The sequence below is a fragment of the Scomber scombrus genome, chromosome 12 (genome assembly GCF_963691925.1).
Source record: "Scomber scombrus chromosome 12, fScoSco1.1, whole genome shotgun sequence".
Taxonomy (NCBI): domain Eukaryota; kingdom Metazoa; phylum Chordata; class Actinopteri; order Scombriformes; family Scombridae; genus Scomber; species Scomber scombrus.
Genome location: NC_084981.1, coordinates 10,908,777 through 10,935,640, shown reverse-complemented (window position 1 = coordinate 10,935,640; position 26,864 = coordinate 10,908,777). Strand labels below are relative to the sequence as shown.

At 40.6% G+C, this 26,864-nt stretch overlaps 3 protein-coding genes across 3 annotated transcripts; 2 read left to right on the top strand and 1 right to left on the bottom strand.

Moving 5' to 3' along the window:
* Positions 1-999: 999 nt before the first annotated feature.
* Positions 1,000-7,978, bottom strand: nolc1 (nucleolar and coiled-body phosphoprotein 1). The gene is made up of 14 exons (XM_062429907.1): positions 7,859-7,978; positions 7,513-7,568; positions 6,482-6,633; positions 6,292-6,386; positions 6,077-6,188; positions 5,826-5,950; positions 5,597-5,711; positions 4,821-4,943; positions 4,643-4,735; positions 4,324-4,557; positions 2,637-4,154; positions 2,413-2,534; positions 2,182-2,265; positions 1,000-2,081 (listed from the first exon to the last, which is right to left on the bottom strand). The coding sequence occupies exons 1-14, from the start codon at positions 7,967-7,969 to the stop codon at positions 1,923-1,925; spliced, it is 3,099 nt and encodes a 1,032-aa protein (XP_062285891.1). The 5' UTR covers positions 7,970-7,978; the 3' UTR covers positions 1,000-1,922.
* A 1,281-nt stretch (positions 7,979-9,259) lies between these two features.
* Positions 9,260-10,992, top strand: mrps6 (mitochondrial ribosomal protein S6). Its single transcript, XM_062430633.1, has 2 exons — positions 9,260-9,735; positions 10,881-10,992. Exon 1 carries the CDS (start codon positions 9,397-9,399, stop codon positions 9,727-9,729), a length of 333 nt encoding a protein of 110 aa, XP_062286617.1. The 5' UTR covers positions 9,260-9,396; the 3' UTR covers positions 9,730-9,735; positions 10,881-10,992.
* Positions 10,993-12,450: 1,458 nt separating this feature from the next.
* On the top strand, positions 12,451-22,734 carry psap (prosaposin). Its single transcript, XM_062430107.1, has 14 exons — positions 12,451-12,585; positions 15,445-15,578; positions 15,823-15,897; positions 16,016-16,141; positions 16,780-16,989; positions 17,087-17,230; positions 18,703-18,759; positions 19,812-19,976; positions 20,093-20,185; positions 20,272-20,455; positions 20,989-21,152; positions 21,244-21,324; positions 21,579-21,686; positions 21,914-22,734. Exons 1-14 carry the CDS (start codon positions 12,552-12,554, stop codon positions 21,947-21,949), a joined length of 1,611 nt encoding a protein of 536 aa, XP_062286091.1. The 5' UTR covers positions 12,451-12,551; the 3' UTR covers positions 21,950-22,734.
* The last annotated feature ends 4,130 nt before the right edge of the window (positions 22,735-26,864 follow it).

Genomic DNA, 26,864 nt, shown 5'->3' with positions numbered 1-26,864 from the left:
AGCTTCTAAGGGTTGATGGACAACAGACAAGTTATTAACCGTGGGCCTTGACACTTCACTTCACCCTGGTTTAGAGTGAAACAGAACATCCAATACATGTAACTCAGTTCAGCACAGGACACAAAAAACAGAAATAAGCACTGTGTGATACCTGGACTTAGCAGCTAGCCTCAAAACTGTCCCATGGAAAGTGAAGATGTGAAAGTTAAACATAAGTGAAGCTCAGTGATTCCTGACTGCCATCTAGTGGCTATGATGAGAGCTTCAGGTTCACTCACTGAGAACTTGGGATCACTTTCTTATCTGCATACCTCCAGAGGAACACCCAGTATAGATGGACTGATTGCATAATAGTCTTCAAGTTTCAGAAGTACATGACAGGGTCCCTGCGGATCCTTAAAGTCTTAAATTTAGTTTTTGATATTCAAGGTCTAAAAATGTCTTATAATGTCTGGAGTTATAGGAGTTACGGTATTACATTTGATTTGAGCTGGGCAGAATGAATTAGCATAATTATATTTGTTCAGTTTATGTTATTTGTCATTATTTTCTGCTTTTGCATTATTATATGTATGAGTATTTTCATGAGTATGATGTATTTTCTGCATTGAGTACTTGTTTGAAAAACTTACATGGTAATGCATGCTATTACTGAAGTGACATTAGTATTTTAATGCTGTTGTACAAGCATATTTACATGAGTAAAGGATCTAAATGCTTTCTCCACCAACCTCTTGTTATTACAGAGGAGGAAAGCTTTACACAGAATTAATATAATTATCCATATATAAATAACATAACTTAGTGTTGTTGCTTATTATTGTATCAGAAATGTTTTCATGGCTACTTATGACGTTCCTTACTATTCTTTATAAAAGAGTAGGGTCACCAATGAACACCACTTTTAGAGAAGCTGCTTAAACAACGAATAAGAAGTGTCAGTCTCAGTTTGAAGGAAGAAAAACATATTTCATGATTCCAATCACACCAACATTTAATTAGTCAGGTCTTTAATTACACTTACAGTACAAGAGTTGATCCTAAAAAAAAATGAAAGCATTATGCAAAAATTCATAGTAACTGAAACAACATGGCTCCTGATTATGTTGTTGAATAACAGATTACATACCAACGACCAACACAACAGAGAGGTTTACAGGAGCATCCTAACATTCAAAGCAAGATGGCTTGTAAATAGCATGGACAAAAAAATCTGAGGTCCTAAATGTTGACATGGAATAAAACGTAATAAATACACAGCATAAAACGTTCTTATTCGCTGAACACCTATGTGTAATGTTAAAAGGAAAAAACCCAGGTACAGTACTCTCCACGTTTAAAGATGGCCAAAGAAAAATGAACATACAACCAAAGAAACATCAAGGATCCATGTGATCCGTTAAAAATGGGTTTCAGCCTTTTCTTAGCATATAATAAAGAACCTGTTAGGATGGATGGCTGTCTTTCAAAATGAATGAGAATGGAACATTTGTTACAAAGATATATCATTTGGCTCTTAAGAAAAAAGGTTTAAGTCAAAAACAAACAAAAATAAAAGGGGCTCAACATATAAATTGGCTATTTACCATTAACTGGTGGCCTTCAGCCACCTGGTGGCTATAAGTAACAATGACACATGGATGTCAAAGTCACAGCTGGGAACTTCTTTCTCCTGCTGCCATAGCTCCACTCAACTGCTGCTGTCAGATCACAGATTAAACGAATGGTCTCCATTACAAACTAAGGGCAAATAGCTGCATGTAAGTGCCAGCTCAGCTCTACAGGTCACATTCTTCTGTCAGTGTGCTGCTGCTACAGGGTGGTGATGGTAGGAGGACTGTTTACGGGGGGGATGAAGCAGACAACTGGTAGTCCTGATCGCACAGGTAGAGAACAGTTCAGGTGGGAGAGTTACTAGGTCCTCAATCACTGTCAAACTTGATAGAGTTGACTGAGGTGGAGATGGCTCCACCACGGTAGCTTCCCCTCTTCTTCTTTGTCTTTTCGTGGCGAAATGATTTGCCTTTAGTGAACCTTAGTACATCGTTGGCTTTCTGGCCCCAGTCCCCTGAGGCTCCATACTGGAATAGCAAAAACAAATTAAAATGTTTGATAGATTATTATTCAGTCACCTCAGAAAATCTAAATTTGCAGTGACGCTGAAAATGTTCCTGAACTCACCTTCGCATCAAAAGAATTGTCTGCAAGACGGGGATCCACGGCTACTTCCTCCTCTCTTATTCTCCGGAAAGGTACGTTGGAAGACTGAAAGATCGTTATTTTCATTAAATTGTGTTTTTTCCTATGAAAGCACGTATGTACAGTTGTTTGATTCTATAACTGATGTGGGTTTTACAAATGTTTGTAACAAGTCAGGCTTAAGACCGACTTTCAGTCAGTAACAGCTCTTACCTTGTTGGCTTTAGGAAACGTCTGTGGTGTGGTCGGCTTTTTCTTGTTTGTTGGTGTCTTGACATCTGTCTCGTCCTCTTCACTTTCTGATGACTCATCCTTTTTTCGCTTTCCATTGGTGCCTGCATGAATCAAGAGGGGGGGGGGGGGGGGGTTCATTACATCACAGTTAAAGGCCGACTAAAGTTGGAGTAAAAAGAAATGTGGCCACACTGTTCAGTTACCATTTGTTGTGGGTGTGGTGGGTGCTGTGGCTGCTTTAGGTGGTGCTTCGTCCTCATCTGATGAACTGTCTGATGAGCTGCTGCTGCTCTCCTTGGCTTTAGCTGCTGGGGTTGTCTTGGTGGAAGCAGCTGGTGTAGCAGGCTTCACAGTACTTTTACTGTCCTCTTCTTCAGAGCTGCTGTCACTGGATGAGGACTCCGCTGGTTTTGCTGGAGTCTTTGCTGCCTTGGGTGTTGCTGCCTTGGGTGTTGCTGCCTTGCCATTGGGGACAATGGCAGCCTTTGCAGGGGTTTTCTTAGTCTCTGTCTCAGAATCAGAGCTATCCGAGGAGTCAGAGCTGCTCTCCTCAGCCTTCTTTTTGGGAGCTGTGGCTGCGGGCTTGGGTGTCGCCGCTGCCTTCTTGGCTTCCTCCTCCTCGCTAGAGCTGTCGTCACTGGAGTCTGCAGGAGCCTTGGTGGCACTAGCAGCAGGTTTCTTGGCAGCTGGAGTTTGTTTTTTCACTGCAGGTTTGGCTGCCTCATCCTCAGAGTCTGAGCTGTCAGAGTCAGAGCTGCTTTCTGCTGCAGCCTTTGCTGCAGGTGTAGCAGGCTTTGAAGCCGGGGTAGAAGGTTTAGCTGCTGCAGGTTTAGCCTTGACTGGTGCTTCATCTTCAGAGGAAGAGTCAGAGTCAGAGTCGCTCTCTGCTGCTGCAGCAGGCTTTGCGGCAGGAGTAGCAGGCTTTGAAGCCGGGGTAGAAGGTTTAGCCTTGACTGGTGCTTCGTCTTCAGAGGAGGAGTCAGAGCTGCTCTCTGCTGCTGCAGCAGCCTTTGCTGCAGGAGTAGCAGGCTTTGAAGCTGGGGTAGAAGGTTTAGCTGCTGCAGGTTTAGCCTTGATTGGTGCTTCGTCTTCAGAGGAGGAGTCAGAGCTGCTCTCTGCTGCTGCAGCAGCCTTTGCTGCAGGAGTAGCAGGCTTTGAAGCTGGGGTAGAAGGTTTAGCTGCTGCAGGTTTAGCCTTGACTGGTGCTTCATCTTCAGAGGAAGAGTCAGAGTCAGAGCTGCTCTTTGCTGCTGCAGCAGGCTTTGCTGCAGGAGTAGCAGGCTTTGAAGTTGGGGTAGAAGGTTTAGCTGCTGCAGGTTTAGCCTTAACTGGTGCTTCGTCTTCAGAGGAGGAGTCAGAACTGCTCTCTGCTGCTGCAGCAGCCTTTGCGGCAGGAGTAGCAGGCTTTGAAACTGGGGTAGAAAGTTTAGATGCTGTTGGCTTAGCCTTGACTGGTGCTTCGTCTTCAGAGGAGGAGTCAGAGCTGCTCTCTGCTGCTGCAGCAGCCTTTGCTGCAGGAGTAGCAGGCTTTGGAGCCGGTGTAGCTGGTTTAGCTGCTGCTGGCTTGGCCTTAGCTGGTTCTTCCTCATCAGAAGAAGAGTCAGAGTCGGAGCTGCTCTCTGCTGTCTTGGCAGGAGGTTTAGCAGCAGCAGGCTTTGTTGGAGCTGCAGCTTTAGTGGCAGGTTTTGCTGGAGCCTCATCTTCTGAGCTGCTATCTGAATCTGTGGTGAAAGAAACAATATTTTGAAAAAAGCTAAACATGAATGTACGTAACAAAGCAGGGGTGACAACAGAAATTTCATATGGTGAATACTAAACTTTATTCTGACAGGACAACTTTTAGAGGAAATACTCAAATGATGAACTTGCATGCTCACAATCAGGTCTTACCTGAGCTTGAGGAGTCATCTTTTTTAGCTGGGGTCATCTTAGCAGGTGTGACTTTAGCTGGAGCAGCCTTAGCTGGAGTCACCTTCACAGCAGGTTTTTTCACCTCCTCTTCCTCATCTGAGCTTGAGTCTTCAGAGTCTTCCTTTTTAGCAGGTGCAGGTTTGACTGGGGTAGCTTTAGCCGGGGTGACTTTGGCTGCAGGCTTCTTTGCCTCCTCTTCATCTGAGCTTGAATCTGGAAGGACACACATATGTCAAAAATACTCACACAAACGGGATCACACAAGAGAAATATCGCTGACTGGAATCATGATAATTACCTGAGCTCTCAGAGCTGGACTCCTGCTTCTTTGCAGCAGGTTTGGGTACGGTGGGTTTGGCAGGAGTGGCCTTTTTTACCGGTGCAGGTTTAGCTGTGAGGAGTATGCTGTTAGAAAAAACCATAAAAAAAACAAAAAACTCTGACACATAGAAATGATAACGGTGGGCAACTCTTACCAGCTTTTTTCTCTTCTTCCTCATCACTGCTGTCTGAGGAGTCGCTGTCTTTGGCCTTGCTGGCTGCTGATGCGGCTGGAGCTTTCTGAACTGAAGCAGGAGGTGGGACTGCACTGTAAGCTCCTACCAAGACAGAGGCAACAGCATGACAAAAAGCCCTTGACGTCAGCACTACCTTTATGTATTGGACAATGTTTTAAGATCATTCCAGGTTGGACTAGGTGATCGTCTTTTCAGGTAAGTCACACTACATGGTGCAAAGACAGGGCCGTGGACAGGAAGGATAGAAACAGGTATGGGGAGGAATAAAAGGTGTTGGGGAGGAAGGAACATAGCCTGTCATGATAAACATGGCCTTCATGAAGCAAGCAAGTTTTTATCTTATATTTGCACCAGACAGCAAAAATAAGGAAATGGTCTTGAACTAGTTTTTTAAGATTGGGAAAGAGATGAACATCACAGACACTATACTCTGCAAAAGAAATGTCTGGGTAATAAAAAGGGAAATAGCTTCCTCAAGGACACTTAAATATCTAACTACTATCCCATTTAGCACTGTATGACAGTGTAGTCATTTAATGCAAATATAAGCTGAGGACTGATTGGTGAATGTCCAATGACTGAAGTCATTGTGAGCACAATCAAACCTTCCCCGATGGTCAATTTTGCTCTATGTGCCTCACACCGTTTTGAACAATGCTGTTATTGTGCATCTTTTGGTGTAGTGTGGAGAAGCTATTGGACATGCTATGGTAAAAAAAAAAAAATTAACACACCTGCTTTTGTTTTTTTGCTCGGTGGAGCCTCATCTTCAGATGAAGAGTCTTCACTGCTTGATTCAGCAGCAGCAGCAGGAGTGGCGGCCTTCACTTGGGCAGGTTTGACTGGCGTCTATCAAGACATGTGAAACATTAGCCACTGATTTAACTTGTGCTACATTATTCTAACCTCTGATAAAGACAAAAACAGGCAACAATATTTAGAGATGGGAAGCTTTTAGCATACCTTGGCTGGTTCTTCGTCTTCAGAATCAGAGGAACTGTCTTCACTGCTGCTCTCTTGCTTCTTCTGAGCTGCACCTTTAGCAGCAACAGCAGCTTTTGGTGCAGCGACAGCAGCTGCCTTGGGTTCTGTTATTCATAGTTAAATAAGGTCAATTCGATTAAACATTTTAAAAGCATTTTCCCTTTCAGCTTAACTTTAGTTAGCCATTAATAACAGTTGCAGTACGACAAGATAAGAGGCTATAAACTCACTGGTTGCAGGAGCTTTGGCTGCTTTCTCATCCTCTGAGTCGGACTCTTCACTGCTCGAGCTGCTGTCTTTCTTCCTTGTGCTGCCTGCAGCAGCAGCAGGCTTTACAGGAGCCTACACGCATAAAACTACGTTATAATAATAGTATAAACCCACAACCATTGTCTTACAGCAATGAGTAGATCTGGGAATTGCTCATTCGGATGGTTCTTCCTACCTTTGCAGGCGTCTTCTTCTCCTCCTCAGAGTCACTTGAGTCTTCACTGCTGCTGGATTCAGCTTTAGCAGCTGCTTTAGCAGGAACCACCTTGGCTGTTAAAATAACATTGCAAAAAATGTAATCTGACAATGACATACAAGGTTTCCGAATGGTACATCACTGTGTGTGTTAAATATATTGATATTACCTGCAGGGGCTGCCTTTGTTGGTTTTGCAACAGCTTCTTCATCCTCGCTGCTCGACTCTTCGCTGCTGGAGCTCTCTGTACTGGTTTTTGCCTTCTTGGCTGATGGGCCGTTAATTGCTTCAGCTTGCTTCCGTTTCTTAGCTTCAGGAGACCTAACATGACACAGAAAAGGGGATTAAAATGGAAAACCTATGCTAAAAAGAGAACTAATCTTCCATTCCTCAAAACCACAGCTTAAATATTTATGAATACGTTTTCTCCTGAAGCTTTACAGTAGATAGATTGCATTGCTGGTGTTATCCAGAGACTTGTAGTGATTAAAAAGTTAATAAACCCCAGGTTATTGTTATAAACGTATTTTTAAACAAGGGAAAATGAACATTTATCAAAACATCATTATAAATTTGCCTGTATTGGCAAAAATATCTCATTATCAACTGTTGTCCATGACTTCAAGCCACAACTGAGAGCCTGATAAGCTCCCAGAGTCAATCACAAACTCCTGCATCTGTTCACCAGCTAAACTTTGTGTCCCCTGATCATGCCGCCAGCTCCAGTACTGCTGTTTGCTGATATAAGATTTACAGTTGAAGACAGTGTCTGCTTTAGGATAGACCTAAATTAAACAAATTAAGTTCAGCATTACAGATCTGAATCTGAATATGGCCAGTTTCCTCCTCAAGCTAAATAGGAGATCGCATTAGTGAAGTTATTGAGCAATTATGGTGTAGCTCCTGCACAGAGAGTGAAAAAACTGTAGGATACTGTGACAGCAAACGGCTAATTTTAAACTGTTGCCACGATGTTAAATTAACTATTAAAATACATTTAATGGCAGAGTAAAGTAGAGACTTTTAAGTGAGTGGACAAAATAACAGCCTTGACTTGGAACTTTCTGAATGGCCGCACTCATAATTTGAGAGGGACAAGACAGTCTGAATGGTATTTTTCAAGTTTAATATTGAAACTACAGCAATAAAAATAAAGTTGAGCAGTAAAGAATCAAAAGAAAAAGACAAATAGCAACTCACTTCACCCAGAAGTTGAAGATGTTGGTAAGACTTTCTTCATTTTGATCCTGTGGGTTCTGAAGAGGTAAGGAGAGAGAAAACTAAAACAATTAGCTGTTTATAATAAATAAAGCAGCTACAATAAGACAACATTCACTATCCAACAGTGGAGAGAGATACTGAGCTCAGAGCAAACAGGCTAAATAAACGTGTGCCGCTCCACGTGCTAACCCCACGAGCGCCCACTGTCTCCACGCGCAGCTATGAGGTTCCTCGTGCAGCCCTTTTAAATAATTTCACGTGAGCACACCTGGAGAAGGATAGCTCTTGCAGCCGGCTATTGGCCACACACCAGTGAGCGTCTTACCACTTTAGTCTGTTTGATAAACTCCTGCGCCGCCTTGGTGAACTTGTTCTCCAGCAGGAAGGAGTAGACAGATTTATAAAGATCGCTCGGCACCGACTTTTGCGCCGCCATGTTTAACACCACGTTACGACAGGAAGGACCGGATGTAGAAGGAAACGTCTCTTTGTGGACGTACACGCATGCGCACCATGACGAAGAAATAGGTAGAAAAAAGATAGATGTTCACTCCGTTTGATAAAATAATTTAACGCATAACACTGACTGTTCTTTAGTCATGTAGTCATAAAATGCATTCAACATCCACTGTTACTTTATTCATTATTCATTGCACACAGAGGTGGCAAAAGTACGCACATTCTGTAGCCTACTTAAGTACAGACTCTTGTAAAAGTAGATGTACTGATTCAACTCCTGTACTCAAGTAAAAGTAATAAAAGTAAAGGCTCTGAAATGTAATTAAGTACAAAAGTAGAAATTATTTTTTTTACCGCCAATGTTTTCAATTACAATTACAATTTACATTTTTTGACATGGGCAGCCTTCAGAGCGCACACACCAAAAGAAAAAAAACGATTTTCTATCGCTTATTTGTACGTCATGTCTTCTTTTTATAATGTCACTGAGGTTAAAACAAGTAACGAGCCTGTTTTGACAATATAAGGAGTAGAGAGTACACATAGTTGTGTTCAAATGTAGGGAGTAGAAAAAACGTCGTCAGAAGAATACTCAAGTAAAGTACAGATACCTGTAAATTCTACTTAAACAGCCTACAGTTACTAAGTACAAATACTTCGTTACTTCCCACCTCTGATTGCACACATCATGTTTCATTTTTGCACAGTGCAGTCCATACTTCCTTTGTACAGTATTTCATTTCAAGTTTTTCTCCCCATTTAAAAACGTGTATTATTCCTTTATGTAAATTCTTAGTTTATTTTATTATTTCATTATTATTAATATTACTTCACTTTTGTTATATGTGTATTCTTCTATGTTGTGGGAGCACACGCCCAGATACATTCCTTGTATGTTTATATACCTATAATAAACAGACTGGTTCTGACCCTGATCAAAAGCTATAGCTCTGTATTTACAAAATGTTTCCTTTTTAAATACCCAGGAATCGAGGTAGAGTAAGACCTCTTCAGCTATTTCAATTTTCTCTACGTGTTCTTGTGTCGATAATGATAAATAGTATGGCATAAAACAGTTAAATCGAGGTCTATATTATTCATGCATAACATTTTATACTTTTAAAAATTGTATTAGCCATGTATGATATGCAGAGGGAGAGAGAGTAAGAGATGGAATAAATAACATGATGTTACAGACTGTTGTCCAGTAGGAGGCGGTATACACCTTAAAGTTGATAAACCGAGAGAAGAAGAAGATGTGAAGCGCTGCGCATGATTTAGACGTCAGGACTAAAGACCTTCCTGTTCCTCGTGTCATAACATTTAACTGGTTAAACTGGCACTGACACCAGTGGAGTGCAAGCTGAATTAAACGTGTGAATCGCGGGTTTCCTGGTTGAAGCCATGCCTCGATACGAGCTGGCCCTGATCCTGAAGGCGATGACCCGGCCGGAGACAGCGGCTACTCTCCGGCGGACTGTCGAGACCTTGATGGAGCGGGGCGCGGTGGTGAGACACCTGGAAAACCTAGGAGAGAGACTACTGCCCTACGAGATCACCAAACACAACCAGAGGCACGACCGAGGGGCTTACTTTCTGGTCGATTTCTACGCAGCTCCTAACATCCTCACAGCCTTCCTGGATCACCTACACCGAGATGTGGACGTGGTGAGGCCCACCGTGCTCAAGAAGGACCCCCAGGTGTCCGGTCAGACCTGCTGTGGACCCCAGCAGTGATTGAATGTAAGGAGAGGATGATGAGGATGAAGCCAAGGGCATCAGAACTAACACCGCTTCTGTTTAGACTTGAAATCAGCAGTGATGTCTTTATCCAGACCTAAATCCTTGTGCCCACACTGTAAATGCTACTGTTCCCTTCATGGAATCAGGACTGTAATAAGTTCACCATTTTGTAAACCTGCTTTATCTTTCAATGAATCATTTCTCCAGAGAAAAAGACAAGCACAATGAGTCCTTCCTCCTAAAGTTTAACACACAACTCTGGAGTCTACCAATGATTTATAACCAATGAGGAGTAATTTATGACACCGCAACACATGGAATTGTTATGAATTAATATAATAAAGATATTATGAGTAATTGGACTAAATTTACTTTCTGTTCACCACCAAAGCATCAAGTACTAACTTGGTTAATGAGAGACAATAGATTGCACAGTCGTAAAACTGCATATTTTACATTTTTGAGAGCTTTCCCTCAAAGACAATAGATCCTCAGCTCACTTAACAGCCATTAAAATGTTTGACTATAAGAGACACTTTCGTAAAATTGAACTATCTGTGAAACAATTCCCGGGTTGTACAATTAACCTCCTGACCTTTTTGTAGTTAACAATGGTGATAATTGTGAGTTTTAAGGACAGTACAATGACTATGACAAAGAAGAGTCTGACACAGTCTTGTAGCAATGCCTCTTACAGTGAAAAAACATCATGTGAGTGAAAAAAAAGAGAGCAGAAATATTTGAGCTTATGACACATTGTGGTAACAGCAGTGCAGAAATTCCAAAGATATGCTGAATTTATTCATAAAGTAAGTTGCCATTATATAGTTTGTCCACTAGAGAGCACTGGCATGTTTATTTACTATAAAATGGCCTGCTTTATACACACCATGGTCAAAATCCTTAAAAAAAAAACCAAACGGACATGTGTTGGCTGGTACATGACAATTGTAATTTTTTTCTCTCCATTGTAGCTAACGGCCTTGTCTGCAGTATGGGTCAGCCTCTACAGTTAAACAGTTAAATGATTTCATAACATGTTTCTATGCAGTCGGCCTTTCTTTACCTTCTATTTATGGAGATCATGCTGTGCTGACTGTGCTGTAAGTTAACCCTATATAATGGTTGCTCTTTTTGTTTTACAGGGTTCACAGCTCATGTCCAGAAGATGTACAGTGTGATGCTTTCCTCAATGAACTTTTCCATAGATTTTGACCTGCATTTGGATGTTATGTCATAAATAAACCACTTTTTTCTACTTAACTTGCAAGTTTTGCTTCTGTGTTAAAAAAAAGACCACCACATGATGTTAAATAATGTGTCGTCAGTTTAATTTACTTTCATTTCCCTCCTATGTATGCAATTCTGAAACTTTGAAGTGATGTATATAAGTCACTCAGGCTTGATCACTGCCCTATGAGAAAACACTTAAAATAATTTAAAATGTCTTTTCTGGTCTGCATATACAAATGCTATACATACATAAAAAGAGACATTTTAAAATAGAGCTGCTCAAAATAGTAAAATAACCCAACATTTAGATGTTTTTTTTTCTTGCAGTCTGGAAAGAAAATACTTTTTACACAAACAATAAAAACAATCTGGGGAAAAAAATCAATTACAACTTACCAACCTCTCTCTCGAAACTAGTCTGTCTGATCCTCCATCTTATATTTGTTTACTATGCTATTTTTAAATGCTTACAAAATCATTTACATTTTTCAGTTCCTTGCTACAGTTGTTCCATAAATTAATCCATTTGTCTTTAATACTATGATATGTTACATTAGACCTTGAACAGTTTTAAAGTTGACCAAATCTTTACATTTTAGAGCCTTTAATAAAGAGTTTGTTGCTTCTTTGTTTGCGTTTTTGTTTGCAATTCTTATGACTCTTTTATCACTCCAAGAAATGTAATCACAGACATTCTTTCTAATTTGACATCATTTATCATGAGTTTCCTGTCTGAGTTAGTTAAATGATTCCCAAAGATTATACATAGGTTTTACTTAAATTAGTTAGTTTGTCAGAAAAATCCGTTTGTTTTCTGTAATGACATTTGTGTTGTGTAAATCCACCTTTGCTCAGTCCTTCTTAATCTGAACACACAGTAATCATCACACAGGGACAATTTTGAGGTTTAAACAGTTTTAAATCAGATGGTATGAGTTAGTTGAATCTTGTGTCTCACATGGCTTTCTATTTAGATAATGAGGAAATATGATAGTAGACGTTTTCAGCCATACACTCACCAGGGGAACCGCTGCTGTCCAAAATCCTACTGTTTAACAGAGAAACTTTAAGCTGTAGAGTTTGCTTGGGTTTGTTCTTGTGCTGCAACTAAAAATTATTTTCATAATTGATAAATCTGTTGATTATTTTCTCTTTTAATAAATTAGTTGTTATGAATAATGTTGGTCACTGTTTCAGCTTCAGCGACGTCTTTGACTCAAAAGAATGAATCGATTATCAAAATAGTTGGTGATAATTTAATAGTTGGAAACCAATCACTTAATTGTTGGAGCTCCAAACATCCGAAACCAATGCACAACAATTAAAAATCTCACTTGTTGCATTGGGCTGGTAATTAGTATTATATGTATTTGAACGTGTACAAAAGTCGTTCAAACGCGTTGAGAAAGACTTTTGATCCATTAATGATCACATCAGACATGAGGGTTGACACAGAGTCACATGTCTAGCTCAGCTGACAGTGAGACATCATAAAGCCTCAGTCAGGACTCTCCGCCTGCATTGCAGTGCTCACCTCCCTCCAGTGAGCTTCATCAGAGATATCAGAGGAAAACAGCGGAGTCATGCTGCTTTTATCGCTACTTTTCGTGTCTACAGGTAACGTCAACACCAAAGGCAAAACGAATAGTGTGTCGCACGCTGTCTTTTTTAACTATTGAGGCTGCTATGAAGTTACATTAAAGGTTGTGTAACTAGTGCGTTTCTACATCAAACACGGAAGCGTACCGTGGTAAACATCAACAAATAGGCTAGCTCATTTTAACATGTCGCGTATTACCCAATAAGCGACATTATTTCCTAAACAGAAACCGAGTTTTCGACAGATTAGATGCTAAACATGTAAATAAAATAAATGAATCTTGTCAAGACAATTGAAGAATGTCTTGTTCGCCCACTCTTGTTAGCATCCGCTCGGCTAACATTAGCATGAGAGCTAGCGCCTGGAGGCTAGTTAACGCTGCTGTGACGCCTCAAAAATGATCCTTTAAAAGTCTAAAGTCGATGTTTGTTTGTTAGCTAACTTGGACTATCGCGTTTAAACTTTTTTTATTACACATGCTGCCATTTTACTGACACTTTTTATGGGTTTTTATGGAAGTGTGGTGCTTTGTTCGGTTGAATGTTTTTTTTTTCTCATTTAAACAGGTCTTTTGAGTCGGAGCCCAAATGTATTAAATATCTGTGACCAACTACGTGTTAATATTATATGTAGTCGGGTGTATTTTTTGACTTCTTGTTCAGTTTTAGGAGGAAGTATAGATAAAGCCCTGACCACCAGCATCTTTCATTTCAGCTTTTTAATCAAATGTCATTCCAGCTACACAGTTTTGCTTTTGGTCTATGTTCCTCTGGGGTTTTTCATGATCAGACTTGTATTTGTCTACATTTGGACTCTTGCCTCTAATGGCTCAGCTAGTTTCTGTATGCTCAGTTAAAACTGGGTCAGTACTGCCAACAACAGATAACATATTGCTGTAGTTGTGCTTTGCATAAACATTTAGGCAAACAGGTTTTATGGCCTAATATCTACTGATGTCTCGGTCTAGTGGTATTTGAAACATTCTCATGAAATGAATGTCATTTCTTGACTTATCAAAGCACAATCTGTGGTTTTATGCAGTCCACTGGAAATATTGGCTCACGTTTTTGGCATTTGGGCGTTGTGTTTGTTGTGCTTATCTAGTGTCTGACACTTTGGTTAAATACTATGTATAATACAGTTTGATCTTCACATTCCTACGTGCTTCAGGGCTCAATCCCAATACTCAACATGTGTCTTTTACTAATCATGACTGTTGAGTGAAGCTAATTTATAACCTTGTATACTGAAAATGTTTCACATGTCAGTTGCTGTTGTTGAACAATGCAATCTGAGTTCTATTTATAAAACTTTTGGCGTTTGCTGGGTCATGTGATGTTGATTCACTCATGTTATGTCAAATTATAGTTCACAGAAAGTGAGTCAAACACAGGCCTGCACATGCCAGGCTTTTTTGCTGACTTACTCTAAAACATGTTGTTTGTCAAGTGACCTGTTTTTAGCTGTGGGTGATTACATAAAGCAGATAGAAAAACATGAAATACTGTATATTATCTGCTGCTGTTTATCGTCCAGATAGTTGTAAATGGTTTACTGCAGTACATAGATCTTGTGCAGAAATGTCCTCTTCATTGGAACAGTCAGTCTAGTGAGAACAGCTTGTTATTTTGTCTGACGGCTCATGTGACTCTAGTGGACGGTGGGTGGGTCCTGCCTGCAACTGAATTGGCATGAATACTGAGCAGGAGGGAGTTTACAGTGGTGGAGCTGGGTTATTGAAGGTTTGTCTGTGTAGCCTGATCTGTATTGCCAATTCTTGACTGCCACCAAAGGTCAGTCAGTGGACTGCTGCAGCTCACTGCATACTGATCAGTTTATACTGAGTATTAACTATTGTGTTAAGTTTTCTCTTATTTTCTATTAAAGACTTCAGTCTGACTTTATGTCCAAACTGACATGGATGAGATAATCATTTTTTTGTAAAGCATGTTTTTAAAAAAAAAAAAAAATTAACTGGGAAAACAGGAAATGGTGCTGCAAAGCATTTGGTACTTTCCCACATCAATTTTATCTCTTGATTGAAATGGGGAAGTGTGAAAAACGTCTTAGTGTGTGTGTGTAATTAACCAAAGGTTAATGTGTTTTAGTATATGCCTAAGCACTAATACTGTGACAACTGTGACTGTAATATATGTAAATGATTCATTCTCCCAGTGTATGGTCTACTGCTTGCTGACTAGTATTGTCTGGCTGGGTGTGGGAATTCACATAAGCTTTGGATCAGTCATATGCTAATGTGGCTTTGCATTGTGAGCTAACGGGATTTAGTGTGTTTTGCTTGTTAGCAGTTATAAAACAGTAAGGCTGGATCTTTGCCCACAATACTCGATGTGTGACATGGTTCTAGTTTCACAGAGAAACCCACTGATTTTCTTACCACAAACAAAGTTTTGCATTGGATGATACTGTGTGTTGGCTGTAGATTGCGTCTGACCCCAACTGTCTAGATCACTTCCTTTTATTGAAATGTCAAAATTTGTGAACTGAGAAGTTAAGATTAAATTCAAAATACACCGATGGTAAACTTTAAAGACAAATCATGCTAAAGCTAATCAAACCTGCAAGTTTAACTACTTCTTCCTCAATTTTTTAGACCTGCATTGTGTTGAGGAAGTATATAAACCTTGAATTTCCTCATCTGCTCATCTCCAAAAGGTGTGATAAAATCAGTGTTTACTTTCAGCTAAAACTTACTAGAAATTCAATCTGAGAAAATGTTTCTTCTGTCTATAAATCAACAGTCTAGATGACTTTGTAAAATATCTACAGTGCCTCATAAAAATATTTATATTGGAAAATTTCAGATGTGCTTTCAGACATCTGTATTAAAGTGATCTCATAAAATTACTTTGCAGCTGTAGCCACCCCTCTCCTGGGCACTGAGCAGTGTGCTCGCGGCCCCCCCTACTGGTGCCAGAATGTGAAGACAGCGTCTCTCTGCGGCGCTGTGACTCACTGCCAGCAGAACATATGGAACAAGCCCCAGATGGTGAGTTTTATTATTTTATTCTATCAAAATGACCTGTGTAGTAAATGAAATTTCTTTGGCTTATTCTAAAAAGTGCAAACTCCCTGTTCTCTTATGTGTTCCCCTATGTTTAAACGCATCAGTCACAGAACATACATGCTCCTTATTTTCTAAGTTTGACACACTTTTTCAGTACGGTTTTTGTGTTGTGTAGACTTTGAATTATGTGACAAACAAATTTACCCACATCATTCCCCGGTTTCAGAAAAGTGTGCCATGTGATTTGTGCAAAGAAGTGTTGATGGTGGTGGAGCAGATTCTGAAGGACAATGCTACTGAGGTAAGATTTTTTTAAAAACCCCTTACTTTATCACAAGTGACTCATTTGCTTCATCAGCGGTGAATTCTACCTTTTTAATAAGGAAATATTTTATTATATATTTATTTATTAATTGCAGGCAGAGGTTCTTGGGTACCTGGAAAAGGCCTGCCAGCTCATCCCCGATCAAAGTTTGACTGCAGAGTGCAAGGAGATGGTGGATGACTACTACCCCATCCTTATAGGAATCATCACTGGAGAGCTGGTAAGCACAATCAACCTGTTTGTCTAGGTCTTGGCCTCTCTTCAGTATAAATACAGAGCGGAAATCTCTGGAGGATGGTCTGAGGTCAAAACAATTACCTAAAATAACATTAGTTTAAGGCCACCGTAAGTTATCCATTGTCACGGTGCCATTACAAGGTCTGAATTTAGAACCGCATTGGATGTTTCTTAAATAAGCTGCAAACCAGACAAAGATCTCATTAAAGCGTGTTGGGGTTTGATTTGTCTGTCAGTTTATCATTCTGCTTCGTCTCTTGATTAAACGGCTCATCTGCCCGTCGGTGTCAAAGATCGCGAAAACAGAAGTGGCTGTGAGTGAAGTGCAGCGAGCTGAATAAGGACTATTGATGGGGAAGTGAGTCGTAGTCTAAATGGGAACAGAGTAGTCATTGTGAAATGCTGAACCCCATGACTGGGAGGAGTTGGTGTAGTTTTTTTTGTTTCAACTCTCACCTGCTACTTCAGAGTGGGGAACAAAAGAGACAGTTTTCTAGATATATTTGAGATCATTTACATTTTATAGGGTCATACAGGTTGTAGGGGTTTATTGGTGCTTACTGTTGACAGGTTTTTAAATAAAGCATTTACTGAAGTAATTTAATGTGGTGTGTTTTTTAGGAGGATCCCGCTGTGGTGTGTGGAGCCATGGGACTGTGCACCTCTCAGCAGGCAGCCCTGGCTAAGGTCAAGGAGCAGCTCATGTCCAATGAAATCCCCCAAATGGACCTTTCCCAGCAAGTGGCTCCCTTCCTCCTCAATGTGCCCCAGCTCCTTTATCCTCAGGAGAGCCCCAAGCAGGAAGCCCCCAAACAAGAGGCGCCAAAACAGGTGCACTACTGAATTCCTCTCAGCACCCACATGACACCATGTTCTCCACCTGATGAATGCAGTTTTTAATTTGGCCCTGATTCTTTCTTCTTTGTAGGGAAGTGATGATGTGTGCCAGGACTGCATCAAGTTTCTGACTGACGCCCAAGCAGAAGCCAAGGCCAACTCCTCATTTGTCGACTCTCTCATTGAGAATGTTGAGAACCAGTGTGACCTGCTGGGACCTGGCTTATCTGCAATGGTGAGAGGCCCACACAAGTCTTTTTTAGGGCCCGAGCGGCGACTGCAAGTCGCCTGGCGAAAGCCCTATTGAAATTGTAATGTTTATTATTATTATTATTATTATTCTTCCGACATTTCATGCCCCAATTTCGCCCCTTTCCCAAATGCGAAAATGCTTATACTTTTGCACGGACGTCCGGCCTCATCCGAAATTCGATATTTTTGGGTGGTCGCACATGGTCGACGCAGAATGGCGGAATAGCGCCTCCTACAAAGTCCAAAAATGCCCATAGGGAATTTTGCTAACTTTGTCCTATGCTCACAAAATTCGGTACACATATGTATTATACCCACATATGCAAAAAAGCCTCTTGACCTCATGACCTCAACCCAACAGGAAGTCGGCCATTTTGGTTTTGATTTTTCCCGCCTAAAATTAACTCCTCCCACAGCGTTCGCCCGATCAAGTTCAAATTAGGTACGCAACATCTCCAGACCTAGCTGAGCTTAAGTTGTGCTCTGCACATCCGTAGGTCAAAGGGCGTGTCTGCCAGGGCTCAACTAACTTTGGCGTGCTCGCCATGTACATACGAGTGGCTCTCACGCCCACATACTTCATCCAATCAGCTTCAAACTTGCTGGACATGATGATGGCTCCGCCCTGAACGTCCCGATATATTAACTTCCCACGTAACTCATAGCGCCCCCCGGTGGTAACAGGAAGTTAACTAAGATTCATTAAAATTACATACTTTGCCCCATCAACTTCATTCAGAACCAGTTGGTGAAGCTACATTATGAAGACTGTGAAGCTACGAGTAACGGCGTTCGTGTGGCGACGCGGCGACCATCAGTTCCTCGCCATGAAAATACGTTTGGCTTTTTGATGGCTTTATTGAACTCGTATCATCATGAAAATTGGTACACAGGTCCAGGGTGCCGACCTCAACGTCTCCATTTGCTCATAGGCGATCTCACTCGTGTCGCCCCCTAGTGGAAACAGGAAGTGCCATATTTTACATCATCATTGTGCGATTTCCACAAAACTTCACATGTGTAATCACTGTCCCACCCTGAACGCAACCGCTTGTGTTTTGTTACACTCTACTGCCCCCTGGTGGATGAACCATCAACCTCTCATAACTCCTTCATGCTTTGTCCAATTCACTCCAAACTTCACATGACTGATGAGTGGCCGCCCTGAACGCACCAGACCACACCAGACCATATGTGTAACTACCTGTGACTGCCCCCTACTGGATGAACGAAACATTGCATTTTTGGCCTCCTTCCAGGTTTTTTCTCACTTTCTGCTTCACGCCACAGCCCCGCCATGCCTCAGGCCCCGCGGTGGCAGGGGTGAGCGAGGGCCCGCCATCGCCGCTTGCGGCTTTAATTCTTCTTGTTTTTGAAATACTTTTTTTTTCTTTTTTCTCTCTCTCTCTCCTTCAACATGAAGGCTACACATTGACTGTTTTCTCCTCATTGCAGTGCAAGCAGTATGTCGGCCAGTACGGCGTCCTTGTTGTGCAGCAGCTCATGTCCATGGTGAGTCTTCTAACCCTCCCACTTCATGTGATTAACTGATTATCATAGAAAGTTAAGGAAAACGTTAATGTGTTTATTGCTTATTAAGCCACATTATAACACCAATGGTCATTGTATTCTAATCCTCTACGATGAGCTTAATGAACTGGTCATCAAAACTAACGTTATTTGGACATTCTGTTGATGCTAAGCTCATATGCAGTCTCGCAGCACCACCTGGCCTGCTGACATCTTTAAATCGTTTACTTTTTTTCCCTCCCACTTCGTGATGTCTGTTGTCGTTTTTCGCCTGTGTTCTTTCAATTTTCTCCCCTCCATTCATGTTGTCCTGCTCTGTTTTTCTCCTGCTCTGGGTTTTTGTGTGCTGCTCCCCAGGAACAGGTAGGTCTCTCTGTGTTCAGCCTGTAGCATCTTAACCCTTAGCTCTTGCTTCTTGTGCTGTCACCTCCTAGTGCTACTCACCTGACTCTGTAGTGATGCATGTAGATGGTCTAATTTTGAGTAAGATTACTGTATTAACCTGAACATTTTTACTTGTTTGGCTAACAACTTGACACTAAAGTGACACAGCAAAGGGCCACATTAAGCTCCTCTCCTGTTTCCCCACATCAAATAAGCACACAGTGCTGTCATACTTAAAGTATGTTTGGATCTTGTGATGCTTGTAGTTTGCACAAACAAGTCAACTGAGAGATGTACTGGTCTTTATTAACTTGAGGTGTCTATCCTCATCAAATTAAAGCACCATCTTTATTGTATTGTGGCTGTTTTTTCTTTAACACTATGGCTGATCTTATTGAATGCCTTAAAGTTGGTAAACATTTGCCAGTATCTGCGTGTGTTGGTGTGTGTTTGGTACTGGTCAAAACAAAACATAGCATAAGACTTAATGTCTCTGGGTTTTTAACATAAAATTGTATGCATATTGCATGGGTGGTATTGCTGTGGAATGGTATGCAGATTACAAACATGCAGCGGGGTAAGTTTTTTTTTGGGGGTTTTTTTGTAGACCTTTTGGCTGCGTATCCTAAACTTACTGTTTCCATCTTCAGCAACCCAAGGATATCTGTATCCATGCTGGCTTCTGTGAAGAAATGAAGAAATCCATTCCCATGCTGAAGCTGCTGCCTGCCAAGACTGTACCTGCCTCCAAGACGGTACCTGCTCTCAAGCTTTTCCCTGCCACCAAGGTAGAGTCTGCTGCTGACAAGTCTATGGTAAGTTGGTTTTAGTGGGAAGTCCTGGTTGCTTATTTTTTCTCAGTACTTGATATCGATGCAAGATTTCCAGTTTTTTTTACATGCACATAAGATATTCTCTCTTGGTGTTGCAGCCCATGGTGCGAGTCCGCGAATCCCCAACCTGTGCCATCTGTGAGTTTGTGATGAAACAGTTGGAGAGTATGTTGGAGGATCAGACAACAGAGGTAGGATGTGTGCTATTATATTGGATATGATCATAAAAATAATGGACTCAACTTGGTCAGGCTGACTCTGTCTGTCTTTGTCTCAGGAGGAGGTGATTAAAGCTGTAGAGAAGGTGTGTGGACTTCTGCCCTCCTCTCTGACTGGCCAGTGTAAGGACCTGATCGAGACCTACGGCCAGGCCATCATTGAGCTACTGGTGCAGCAGGCTGACCCCAAGACCGTCTGCACGGTGTTGGCACTCTGCAATGATGCCAGCCGCGCATATGTCCGTAAGTTCTCACTCTTCACAGCACACTGAATGGAAATACTGAGGTGCTGCATAAATTGTGTGCCAAAACAATATTAGAGGTTTTACAAATAAGCTTTTTATGCTGACACAAGAACAACATTACACAGGTGCTCCATGTAAACTATATGTAATCAATTTTTTTTACACTTTTTGACTGGTCCCCTAAAATGTCAGCTGCTAATTTCAGTTAAACATTCCGCTTTGTGTGTGTGTCCTGCGTGTCCTGCTGAGCTTAATTGCATAATCTGTTTTTATATATGCATCTGTGAAGCCCAAAGTCTGTTTCCACATCAAGCACCTTTCATACAGGCTAGTGTAGCTCAAAGTGCTTCACATTTGATTGACAAGCTGATAAGACAGTTGAGTGTAGACCAAGGAACAGAAACAAAGACCAATTAGATACCAATGCATGCAAGAGAAAATGAGTGATAAAATGTAATTAAAAAAATTTAAGCTATATAATAATAAAATAATGCGGGTAATAACACTGGTTTCTGTTCTGATTCTTCCTAGCTGCACTTGACCAGGCTCGCTTTAAGGTCGGTGGCTACTGCGAGGTGTGCAAGATGGCTGTCACCTACATCGATGGTATTTTGGAGAAGAACGCTACAGAGGCAGAGATCGAGGAGGCAGTGAGGAAAGTATGCAGCTTCCTGCCTGACTCTCTTCAGACTCAGGTGAGTAGTTGCTTCTTACATTTTGTTTTTTTGGTAACATTTACCTCTCCTCCTGAGCCTCACGTTAAACCCTGTGTGTCTGTGTCAACAGTGCGACCAGCTGATTGAACAGTATGAGCCAATGCTTGTCCAGCTTCTGCTCCAGATGCTCGACCCCGACTTTGTGTGCATGGTAAAGAGCCAAATGGATTAAATTATGACAAGACAAATAAACAATTTTATCTTCATTGCTGAGATGAGTTTTTTGCTTGTCAGAAACATGATTGCTCATTTTATTTAGAACACACTAGATTTTTATTCCTTTCCATTGTCATGCGAATATGCATACTTTTTCTTTTTCTTTTTTTTCTTCATAAATTGTTGGTAGTGGATAGTAAAATGAATTGTGCTTATGTTCTGTTTTTTTTGTTTTGTTTTTTGCAACAGAAAGTAGGAGCCTGCCCTGAATCTGTGCACAGGCTGCTGGGAACAGAGCAGTGCAGCTGGGGGCCTGCATTCTGGTGCAAGAACATGGAGACAGCAACTCGGTGCAATGTAAGTAGTTATTTTCTGACACCCAAACATGCATCCCTAGACTGGGGTTCCTTGAATCTTTTTCATTAAGGGTATGACTTTTGAGTCCCAAATCATCATTGACAAACTGAAGTGACTAATGCTTCTTACTGTGTTGCAATTCACAACTGTTTCTCTAAAACTGATCATGTAAAGTTTTAGGAAGTTTGCTTCATGAGGCGTGTCTAACCACCTGTTTTGTCTTTCAGGCTGTGGCTCACTGCAAACGCCATGTGTGGGTATAGAAGAGGAAGATCAGCACAAACTGACCTGTAGGGAATTAAAAGAAAACAAATACTGTAGTGCTGCTTCCCACTTTTAATTTTTGTCCCGTTTTCTTTTTTTAATAGACAAATGACTGCAATTCATGTTTAAATTAACTTTGATATTTTGAATGATGTCATGGTGGAAAGGGACTGGACATTTTTTTTTTTTTTTGTTTCTCTGGGAGGGGCAGAGGAGGATTGATTTACGTGTTTAGCAGCCTGCAGCTCATCGTGTTACTGCGTCACTCCAAGCAGATGTTACTAAGCTTCACTGTAGGACTTTGCAGATTTGCATTGTTTGGTTTGTACTTGCCTGTATTGCTTGCTGGGTGTGGTGAATGTAGGAACACAAATTTCACATGTTGTATAATGTCGACCGATCATCAGATAGCTGCTTCTATGATGGTTCTGCAGACCCCCCCCCCCCCCAGCTGGATTTGATGATTCTTCCTCACCATAAGAACTATAAGAACAGCTCAGTGTATTAAGAATGACTGGCATTACTTTTAGCAGTATGTCCAATCCTACAACAAATTTATATTTTGTAGACCGTAAATGGGTTGATGTTTTAAGGAGCTGATACGGACGAAATAAGATGGTCTTGTGTGTACCTCTCACTCACCTCCCATTGTTTGCACTCTTCCTGTTTGTAAATCACTGCTTTTCTAACGTACAGAAGGCATCTCCAATTTGTCTGCTTCATACCCTGAGCCAATTGTCAGTTGATCTGTAAATTTTTAACAATTAAAATGATCCCAAATCCATTCTTGTTTCATTTTTCCCTTTGCTGTCACTGTGCTGTACTGAATAGAGCCCTGCTCTTACAAGTTTGTCACACCTACTGGTTTTTCAGCATTAAGTGTAGCAACATAATTAGAGCCTGTCATGGCTTGTATGTGTGTATATTTTATTTATTTTCATGACTGCTACTTTTTGTTTTCAGACAGGTCAAAACAACACATCAGGCATATCAAATGGCAATGCATTACTTCCAAAATGTAGGTGTAACAAACTGTCTAAACTTGGTTTCAGGCAAAGGCATACTTGAAAATCTCAATTTCAATACACAGCTCTTTCACCTACCTTTCAAAAGCAGTCCGTTAAGTTTATGTGCATATGCATTTTGTGCATATGTTTTTAATTTTCCATGTACTCTTTCACATAGTTTTGTTGTTACATAAAATGTTAAGATGATAAGATAGACTATTAATCCCACAAATGGGAAATTCATAGTGTCAAAGCAGCAAGACAAAACAGGTTAAAAAAAAGATCAAAAATGAGGGTGCACCTAGTAGCCATCAGCGATAAAGAGTGCATATCAGCAGACTGCTAGGGTACGAAAGTATTCAGACCCCCTTCAATTTTTCATCCTTTTTTTATGTTGCACCCTTATGTTAAAATCATTTACGTTCATTTTTCAAACACAGAATTATAAAAGTTTTTGCGAATTAATTAAAGAACTGAAATGTCACATGAACATTAGTATTCAGAACCTTTGCTCAGTACTTAGAAGCACTTTTTTGAACTAATAGAACAGATCTTCTTGGGAATGATGCATAGTTTTTCACACTTGGATTTGGGGATTTTCTGCCACTATTGTAGATTCTCTACAGCTCTGTCAGGTTGGATGGGGAACGTTGGTGGACAGCCATATTCAGGTCTCTCCAGAGATGTTCAATTGGGTTTCAGTCAGGGCTCTGGCTGGGCCATTCAAGGACATTCACAGAGTTGTTCCTAAGCCACTCCTGTGTTATTTTGGCTGTATGCTTAGGGTTAGGGTTAGTCATGGTTGGAAGGTGAACCTTCGGCCCAGTCTAAGGTCCTGAGCACTCTGGACAAGGTTTTCATCCAGGATATCTGTACTTTGCCACGTTCATCTTTGCTTCAATTATGACCAGTCGCCCCATCCCTACAGCTGAAAAACACCCCCACAGCATGATGCTGCCACCACCACCATGCTTCACTGTTGGGATGGTATTAGGCAGGGGATGAGCAGTGCCTGGTTTCCTCCACACATCGCACATCTCTACACCTTACCACATCCTTCGACTGGGATGGCCGGGTAAATCATCTGAAATGGCTCACAGGGTGTTGCCTTTCTTACTCTTTTTGCAGGAGGTGGTACAGGTCTATTATGAAGCTATTTGCATCACAATTTAATGAATTACATTTGTCAAGGTTTTACAATGGATTTCTCTATGTGGCCCTTATCAAAGTGTTTTTTAAAAGTTGAAAAGGGCAAAAATGTAATGGTATATTCATTCTATTCAATAAACCTTCTGAGAGTGTACAAGATGAAAAACTGTTTTTAAACGAGACCTAAAAACCTTTTTACAAAAGCATTTTGCTAAATGTCTTGTCTGATTTTGGTGTTTTGTTATTCTTTGTTGGTCTGACACTAACGTCCTGTATTTAGCAACCACGGCCCCATCTGGTGGTCTTTTGTGCATTGCATGCTTCATACAAGTAGAGATTGCCCAAAAAGTTTGGGTTAAATAGATTTTGTTATTGACCAGATATCATGACACAAAGTGACCTCTACCAAACGGTATGAAACAAACACGACAGTTGAAGTCTTGGAACAAAAAGTTTCAGACTTGTGACTTGACTTGAATTTAGCTTAGTGACTTGAAACTTTACATTTAGACATTACCATTTCAAACAAGGAGGATTCACTCAAGTACCTCCATTCCTGGGTAATATTTTAGTTAAATAGTCCATTGTAGATTCTAAACATTTGTCTATAGAGTGTCAGTAACTGATCAACAGCTGTACCATCTATGCCATGTATGAGCATCGAGAGGACTTCATTCACTGTTTTGAGAGCATGGAATGTGGAGCATGTGGAAGGATATTTGCCAATGTTTTACCTACTTTGTATAGATAAAATATGTTTACTAAATCATGGTAATGGGAACTAAATCAAAGAGCTTGAAATGTAACTGAACAGTTGAACTTATATAAAGTTAAAGCTAAAAGCCTGACAGTTAAAGATGAATGTGGTCTTGGTGAAACTAACCTGTGATTTATTCATATCAGTGATTGAATGTTTTAAGTAAAGAATACGGGTTTTAAGAAATTGTTGATGTTTGATAGTGGAAAGATCAAAAATATCATGCACTTTTATTTTGCACTCTGTGGGAGCCATAGGTTTCTCTATTGAGACTGAGTCACTGTGCATGTGACAGATCAGCTGAAATAATGTTGCTTCTCTTGGTGCATGTGCAAATCTTCACTTGACCTTCGCTTTTCCTGATAGCTTGTGTAAGAGATACTCCTAATACCCTTGTCTCTGACAGTGGGAGAGCAACCGGGACAGAATGAGATAGCCAGTAAAGAGCTTTAACCTTCTTACCACATGTAGTGACTATGCCCTAAACTGTAGCCACTACTGGTTGCTAATGGCTCTAATTGTTTAGGCTTGTACTAAAAAAACAAAGGCTATTCAGTCCAGTTGATGCATTTATTTTCTTACCAATTGTCACTGTACATTGTTCGCACATTACGTAATCCATTTAGATAAATTAATCAATAAAACGAAGACAAAAAATTGATCCTTTACTCCTGAGCACATTCAAAAAACGTTTTGCCTCCGACCATTAGCGCACCATGACTGGCATGACATTTAAATAAACCTGTGCCCAGCCAACCATTACCATGACCCCCCTAGTGTTTGAGAGGAAGATTACTATTTAACTAAATCAAAATCAAATACATGGCTCCTACACCACAACATACCTGTTATATCTGAGCACTTTTACAGAAAGTCTGGTTTCTGTTAAAATCTTCAAGTCATACAAAGCAGACAAAGTAGTTTATCACTTTAAGTCCAATGTCCAAAGTACTGAACAGCTTAAAATAAAGCGATTCAACTGTAACTTAGCCTATTTAGAGCTGAATTTGTGGCAAAAAAGTGGATCAGTTGCCAAAGGTTTATGGGCTGGTTAAGAAATATCAAACATTATTAAAAAAAGATTTAAAATACCTTAATACCATAACATTACCATAACATGACACTATGGGATGATTCACGGATTTTTAAAATAATTAAAAGAAAATGTATCCAAGATACAGTAACACTTTAAAACCCTGTAATTTTAATAAGAAAAATTGTGTTCATTCACTGAATATTAATGTTTACTAATATCTTGTATATGTTGGTCGACAAAGATTACAATTTAAGACTGAAAGATTCCACAATTAATGGAAATATGAATTAATAATGAATATATTTGTCAATTTCAGTGCAAGAGGAGAATGCTTTTGCATATATTTGTTTTGATTGAGGATATCATTATTTTTGATGATATGGTCTGGAGACCTCGTTCTTTAAACAACCCTTTTTTGGCAAAGTGATTTAATTAATCAGTGAATATTTAATTGTTTGCAGATTGTGCGCTGTGATGGTGAGACCCTTCACTGAAGATCCTTTCCACACTGACCCAGGCTGGGGGCAGCTCTGCCTCCCAGTAGCACGCTGGTCAAGGTTTCGCTGACAGTGAACCCCGGGTCTGTCTGTACTTGCTGCCTACACTCCTACTCTTCAATGCTCTGCTGAACTGAGAGCTGGCCCAGGAACAAGTGCCTGAGGTCATACCTGCTATCATGAAGTCCATGTGCTCAATGGGAAAGGCCCTTGCAGAGGTTAAATCATGGCAGGATGTCAATCAGTTTTGGGAAGCCAGTGGAATGATTTCAGCCAATTCTGACAGCTTTGACATCTGTCAGGAGAAGAAAGAAGCAGGAGTGAAGACAGAAAGCACTGCAGGGAGAATACTGAGTAACATGGCCATCAAAATGAGATGCTTAAAATGTAAGTATTGGGTCGAGTTAGCTTGGAGGACTTTTTTTTGTTGCTGGCTCATCACAAGAAAATTCCTCAACAGGACATATA